The 7915-nt window shown below is 46.1% G+C and overlaps 1 protein-coding gene across 1 annotated transcript; it reads left to right on the plus strand.

The window, feature by feature from the left end:
• The first annotated feature begins 402 nt into the window (after nt 1-402).
• LOC109749472 (F-box protein At5g49610-like) lies at nt 403-2921 on the plus strand. Its single transcript, XM_020308432.4, has 2 exons — nt 403-526; nt 960-2921. Exon 2 carries the CDS (start codon nt 1017-1019, stop codon nt 2352-2354), a length of 1338 nt encoding a protein of 445 aa, XP_020164021.1. The 5' UTR covers nt 403-526; nt 960-1016; the 3' UTR covers nt 2355-2921.
• Nucleotides 2922-7915: the final 4994 nt, after the last annotated feature.

Genomic DNA, 7915 nt, shown 5'->3' on the forward strand with positions numbered 1-7915 from the left:
TTTTGAAGTCATGAATATTTTTTGAATTCGTAAACATTTGTTCGAATTCGTGAACATTTTATCAATCTGGGAAGATGTTTTAATATTTGCAAACTTTTGGAAATTAAAATAAAACCGACTGCGACATACTCCCTCCGTTCCATATTAGTTGCCGCTCAAACGGATGTATCTAGCAATAAAATATGTCTACATACATTCATTTCAGCGACAATTAATATGGAACGGAGGGAGTATGTTTGATGTATTAAAACCAACCGACATAAAAGACCAGGTGAAAAATATGTAGAGAGAGAGAGAGAGAGAGAGAGAGAGACGCGCGTCTGATCGCGCGCTGGGCCTGGCCCATTTACAGCACGTGTTACTGATCCGGGATGGAACGAGCCTTTTTGCGTACTCCAGCCCGTCCCTCCCGCGAGAAGAGAAAAATCCTCCAATCTTTGTTAGTTGCCGTAACCCGCACCTTCGCCGATCCTCCAAGCCAAGAAATTCTTCCTTCTTCTCCGCTCCACTCCAGCGGATTCGCTTGGTAAGGCTCGGATCTGCTGTTTCTATTGCTTTCGTCTTCAGTCAGATCTTTGTTGTGATGTAATCGCCCAGATCTGTCTTGCTCAAGGTCGATCTATTCTGACCCCCTCGATTTTGAGGTCTATTAACCTAAAGCTCTCGCTGTATATTCTTGTTTTGGGATGGTAGTATTATTGCTAAGAGCAGTCGTTTTATTTATTATTATTTTCAAGGTAAAAGCAAAACTAGGTTGATCTTCCCTGTTCGTCTCAAAGCAGAACAAATAACTACTGTCGGTGTGAGGGTGTTGATGGAGTCCTGCATTGTGTTTTTCTGTCTATTCCCCGGCTGTCAGTTTATCATTCCAACAGAAAACTGGGGTTAAGTATTACCCATTGAGGTTCACAAGTACTAACACCCAGATTATTGTTCCCTTTTGTTGGATTTCACTGCAGATCATCTTCCTGTATCACGGTTAACTGGCCACAAACAGACCCTTAGCTTGGGGTGACATGGCGGATAGCAGCAAAAGGAAGAGTGCGATGCAATCCTGCAGCGAGTTTGCTAATAATACTGTGGTTCTCCCAAGCAACAAGAGGAAGAAGGCTGCTGTATCTCTTTCTACTCTGCTGCTTCCTGATGAAATGATGTTGGAGGTGCTACTTCGGCTCCCTGTCAAATCCATTCTCTGCTTCCGGGTCGTCTGCCGCGCTTGGGCTGCACTATTCTCCTCCGAGGATTTCTGCAGCCTCCACATGGCCGTCTCTAAGGTGGTCAGACCAGCACCAAAGCTACTCATGCTTGTCTCACCCACAACAGGACTGAACTCCACCGCAATGTACTCATGCTCGCCGTCAGGCTCCAGAGATGACTTACACTTCACAGTTGACACCGCACGCCGCAATTCCATGGGAATAGTGACGCCCTCGACATGCCATGGACTCACCCTTCTATATGATGATGCCGCGCCCGCTTACTATGTTTGCAATGCAGCCACACGGGCAATCACACGTCTGCCACCTCACAGTACTCCAACATATCGTTCCGCTGCTGGACTGGGATTTGATGCCCAGACTAGGGAGTACAAGGTGGTGAGGTTGATCACTGGGGGTTGCGGTGACAAGGAGAGGAACAGGTGTGAAGTGTACACGCCTGGAGCTGGTTGCTGGAGACCGGCTGCCGGTGGAGGAGTACCTTTCAGGTTGTCCAGGTATGCAATTTCTGCAGCTATACATGCGGCGACGCACAAAGTGCCACCGGTGTTTGCCAATGGATTACTACACTGGTTCATCGGTACTTCCCTTATCGCCACAAGGACAAGAGCTCCCATCTTAACGTTTTCCTTGTCGGGCGAGACCTTCGGATGTGTCCGATCACCACCACCCTTCTGGACATCAGAAGTGGACCTGCACTACGGGTCAGAAAAAGAACACCTGGTTGTGATGGATGACCACCTGTGCATGGTCCGTGACCTTCGCAATACAATCCCTCGTGATGGCACTTTGGAGATCTGGAAACTGCTGGATTATAGCCCTGGTGAATGGTCACTGTATCATCGAATTCATTTGTTCGGGCACGTGGGGATATATTTACTTGATGTGTTGGCTGTGAGGGTTGTTGGACTCATTGGCGGCTGCAGGTCAGGGAAGAAGATAGTCATTGCTTCTAGCAAAGACAAGTTCCCCGGCCAGTTTGAGCAGAAGCTTCACACCTATGACCCTAGGTGTCAAGCTCTAGAGACCATCCTCTCCGTCACCGAGACACACACACATACCAGGCCTGCTTCAACATTCAGTTTATTTGATGAGGAGAGCCTTGTTCAAGTGCATAATAAACCAATGGATAGCTAGCCATGCAATCTACCATGGCTAATGCATGCCACTAAATCAGACAGACATAAGGTCTAAACTTTTGTGCAACTAGCTGCTCAGATTGATTTTTGACTGGAAATTTTATTCTGTAATGCATTAAACAGTAGAATATGGTGAATAGACCAAAGGTCACTGTTGTGGATATCTTCTATCACCCAAAGTACTTCAAATCTCGTCGATATTATACCTACAACATGTATTGTGGCGGTTCTAGCTTTGAAGTTGGTTAATGTTATACCTGAGGTAAGAGAAGCTCAGCCAAAGTGCTATCTTGAGGCGATGAATTTCTTTTTGGTTGTTCATGCTCCATTCATTTGAAAAGAGTATTAGTTTGGTAACACGACACAGAATGATGTATGGGAAATTAGTCTGTAAAGAGTAGTAGTTTGACAAGAGCTAAATTCTTGTTGTATTAGGTCTGTAACATTTGGGCTCAGAAATTATCAGTTTGGTAGATATATGGCGAGGATAAAAATGTTGAATGCATTGATTAATGAAATTTCTCAGCCACAGTTTTGTTGGGCGTCTGAACATTTTAGAGATTTCTACATTCAACCTTTCATGTTGGAACTAAATTGTCCCAGTTCTCATGCATGTGGGTGTTGTGGTAGGGACATGATGAGATCATGATGATTGGATTAATTTCCAGGTTAATTTGGGTACCCATCAAGTTAGTGTTCAAAGTGGCCAATATTTTTGTCTACTCTGTTGTCTGCTTAGCTAGATGGTCACATGTTCAGAACCACTCTTAACGACACAATGATCATGGTAATTGTTTGCACTGTTCTACGCGTTGTAGTTATGCTTCTTCTATACTCTCCTTGAACATCTCCATCGATTGAATAATGCACTTTCCTGTTTGTAGTTTGCAAATATATCCATCTGATGTTTCAGTGACAAATGGATGATCAATAGATCAGGCTTTGTGCTTCAAATCCGTCTGACCGAGAAGGCGATGGCAAAGATTTATGCGGATCGGGCTTTTGATACGAAGCATCCATTCATGTCCATAATCTGTTCTGATCGTGCTTGCATAATTGTCTTTTTTGGGGGATTTTTTCAACAGTGTCTTCAGTAAAACGAATTGGAAGTAACACGACAGCCTAGGTGGTAATACTGTTTGTCGTTTACATGTTTTATGACATCCTAATAAGCTTAAACCAAAATCATGGAGATTGGGAACCTACCATACACAGGAGGCGGCACGCCCTCCCAATGATGTTGTGGTAGCATTGAGGAAGATTCGCCGGTCACCACGGTCGGCTGCCTTGCACGTCACCACTACTAGCAAGTTCATGCCAATAACGGGTCACCTCTTTTGTTAAGCAGTGCAAATAATACTGAACATTCTATCCAATTTATAGTAGAAAATAGTAGATCATGCTAACGGCAACTGCTACATCATTAGCAATTCAAAATCAACAAGGACTTTCAGATTTGTTCTTGTTTACCAAAACGTGACAGGAAAATGGATGAATAATTATAAAGTATATGTTTATGCATATCGTACATCGAAACAAGAGAAGGACATACATGTAAACTATGTCGGGTAACTTCATTGGATTCTTACCTGATTTTGAGTTAATTCATAACAAATGCACAATTAACTGTCTATGATTTTCCATTCACACAATGCAGCTAATTATCTATCGCCATCACAAGAATCAAGAAAGTCATATATCTTCATTATCCTGGGTGCTCGACTACTCGCAAAAAAACATAATACTCCTACAAGCCAAACCACAAAAAACAAGGGCAACGACGACATCAAACATGTTCAACATATTCTTCATACTTAAAGGTTGCGCCTGGATTTAATTGGGCATAAGGCAACATCCGAGAGTTACACCACAATCACGTGCATGACAACTATAATGTTAGCAAGATTCTTAAAGTCCTTCAATTACAGGAAGATTTCCTCAACAGTGACTTTTTGTCTTTTAGCCTTTTAGCATAGAGACGTGGTTTCTTTAGCACATTTTTGAAGGCCAGGTCTTCATGAGTTTTATGCACTGGAGCAAGGCTCTCTTCATGTAAGCTGAATCTTGAACCAGGGATGAATCCTGTAAAAAAGGCGTGTGCCTCGGTGACCGAAAGAAGCCCTCTAGAACTTGACAACTAGGATCATATGAGTAAACCTTTTTCTGAAACTCAGCGTGAACCAAGTGATTGCTAGTAGCAATCACAATCTTCTTCCCCGACTTACAGTTACCAACACTACCAATAACCCTCACAATCTGTGGCTCGGCCAATTCACTTTTTACCTTTCCAAACAAATCAATTCGATGATTCAGCGACCAATCACCGGAGCCATAATCCAGCAGTCCCCAAATCTCCATGGTGCTACCATGAGGGATTCCGTTGCGAAGGTCTCGGACAATGCATAGCTGGTCATCCATCACAACCAGGTGCTCTCCTTCTGACTGGGACGAGGAGGGCAGATGCTCTCTCGGTCCCCAGAACGGCGGTGAACGGACACATCCGAAGGTCTCCTCTGCGACAGAAAAGGATATGATAGCAGCGCTTGCCCTTTTGACGATAATAGAAGGGTTGATCAACCAGTGCAGGCATCCGTTGGCGGACACGGGCGGTATTTTGTTCACCGCTGCATGACGAACTGCAGAATTTGCAAACTGGGACCATTTGAAGGGTACTCCTCTAGTCGCCGGCCTCCAGTGATCAGCTCCACGTGTGTACACATCACACCTGATCGTCTCCTTCTCATCAGATAACCCATTGATCAACCTCACGACCTTGTACTCGCTTGTCCGGGCATCAAACCCCAGTCCAGCACTGGAACGGTATGTTGGAACGCGGTGAGGTGGCAGACGTGCGATTGCCCGTGTAGCTGCATTGCAAACATAGTAAGCTGGCGCAAAATCACTGTATAGAAGGGTGAGTCCACAGCATGGTGAGGGCGTCACTACTTCCACGGAGTGGGGACAGACAAAGGTGAAGAGTAAGTCATCTATGGGGCTTGACGGCGAGCATGAGTACATGGCAGCAGAGCCAAAGCTTGTTGCGTGTGAGAACATCAGTAGCTTCGGCGTTGGTGGTGTTGCCTTAGAGGTGGCCATGTGGAGGCTGCAGAACTCCTTGGAGGACAACGTTGCAGCCCAGGAGCGGCAAACGGCCCGGAAGCAGAGAATGGACTTGACTGGGAGCCGAAGTAGAACCTCCAATATCATGTCATCAGGAAGCAACGGTGCGCAAACTGACGATGCCCCGACCTTCTTCCTCTTGTTGCTTGGGAGCACCTCCGTCGTCTTCTTGTCCGTGGCCTCGCTGCAGGATTGCATGGCACTCTTCCCCTTGCAGCTACCAATCATGTCACCCCCAATGTTTTGACATGGACCAGTGGCAGAGCTCCGAACTGAAGGGAAGTCCACAAATTTTACAGTTATGACCCATTTTGCTCTCATATCCTAGTGAATTTCTACTGCTGGACTGCACCGGCCGTAGCAGAGTTTTACTTGATGTAGTTCCGTCACTGATGGGAACTACGGCGTGCTATACGCTGGCCTGATCCGATCAATTGAACACCAAGAAAACGTACAGGAGGAGGAAGAGCTGTCCCTCCCAATGTCTGCGGTGTCCAATATAATTCTGCAGGATGGTCTGCAGTGAAATCGCACAGGGGATTAAGCCGCATCTTGGACAGTACATATATAGGATATTTGTATATTGTTCCAAAACAGACATGAAGTTCGGCCAAAATCCTTAGCAAAAGAGACCACCGATCTTGAGAAAGAAACGACGACAGCAAAAGTAACAAGTAGCAGCACAGACAAGTAGGTAGGCCTTCCTCACCAAGAACTCACTGCAGACAAATACGTCCGCTGGAGGAGGGGAACAATATCTTAGCTTTGTATGTAGGATTGGACGAGGTGGGGATATGGCGGCTCACCCAAAGAAAGATGTGATTTTCTTGCAGGAGAGACGACTGGGCGCCTTGTTATCGAGAAGATGGGGAGATTTGGAGCTTTACCAGCGAAACCTATCCGGGTTTTCTTTCTTTTTTTTGAGGGGAGGGTTATCTTTCTCAGTTTTTTTTTGTAGAAATAATTCTCTTCCTCAGTTGGACACTACTTCCTCCGTTCCTAAATACTCCCTCCGTCCCAAAATTCTTGTCTTAGATTTGTCTAAATACGGATGTATCAAGTCACATTTTACTATTAGGTACATCCGTATCTAGACAAATGTAAGACAAGAATTTTAGGACGGAGGGAGTATAAGTTTTTTTAGAGATTCCAACATGGACTACATACGGAGCAAAATGAGTGAATCTACACTCTAAAGTATGTCTATATACATCTGTATGTAGTCCGTATTGAAATCTCTAGAAAGACTTATATTTAAAAACGAAAGGAGTACTTTTTTTTTTTACTTTTAGGATAGGTGTTAAGGCATATCTCTCTAGATGTAGTTTTGGTGATTGATGACAACATGTTTGCGGACTAATCGTGTGCTTTGAGCATTTCAGAGATTCATCATTTGGCACGAGACGATTTCTTTCCCCTCGGAGTGTCATTCAAGACGGTGTAGCTCTTTCGCTTCTTTTGGTGGATTAGTTTCGTAGGAGTCACCGTACTATCAAGAGGGGGTCCGCTTTGGTAAGGCTAGGGTGGAATCAACACGTACACATCCTCTTTACACCCTCTGAGCCTTTCCGCTTCATTGGAGATATCTTTCCTCTCCCTTTGGGCTGAGTCTGGTCCCAGCGGTAGTACCGCGGTACCCAGCGGTAGTACCGCTTAGGGGTCACAGGCGGCAGTACCGCTCCGCGGCGGTAGTACCGCCGGTGGGTCCTCAGCAGTAGTACCGCTACGGTACCAGGCCCCTACCGCGTCGACTCGAGGGGTCTTTTTCGTGTCGGATTGTGCGGTACTTCGCAGCGGCAGTACCGCTCATGAGCGGTAGTACTGCCCTACCACCGCGGCAGTACCACCCGAGTCCGTATCTCCCTTTCCCTCCAATCTCCACGGTAGTACCGCCGGGGGAGCGGTAGTACCGCTGTTCTCAGCGGTAGTACCGCTGCCTTATGCGGTAGTACCGCTCTCTGCGGGGCTGTTGTGGGGGGTAACGGTTGGATTGTTCCCCCCACTATATAAAGAGGTCTTCTTCCCCATAGTTGACCCACCTCTTCCCTCAAAAAGCTCCATTGTTGCTCCAAGCTCCATTTTCGCCCGATCTCTCTCCCTGGCCAATCAAACTTGTTGATTTGCTCGGGATTGGTTGAGAAGGCCCCGATCTACACTTCTACCAAGAGAAATTTGATTCCCCCACTTATCCCTAGCGGATCTTGTTACTCTTGGGTGTTTGAGCACCCTAGACGGTTGAGGTCACCGCGGAGCCATAGTCCATTGTGGTGAAGCTTTGTGGTGTCGTTGGGAGCCTCCAATTAAGTTGTGGAGATTGCCCCAACCTTGTTTGTAAATGTCCGGTCGCCGCCTTCAAGGGCACCAATAGTGGAATCACGGCATCTCGCATTGTGTGAGGGCGTGAGGAGAATACGGTGGCCCTAGTGGCTTCTTGGGGAG

This window comes from Aegilops tauschii, chromosome 1 (assembly GCF_002575655.3).
Source record: "Aegilops tauschii subsp. strangulata cultivar AL8/78 chromosome 1, Aet v6.0, whole genome shotgun sequence".
Classification (NCBI taxonomy): Eukaryota; Viridiplantae; Streptophyta; class Magnoliopsida; order Poales; family Poaceae; genus Aegilops; species Aegilops tauschii.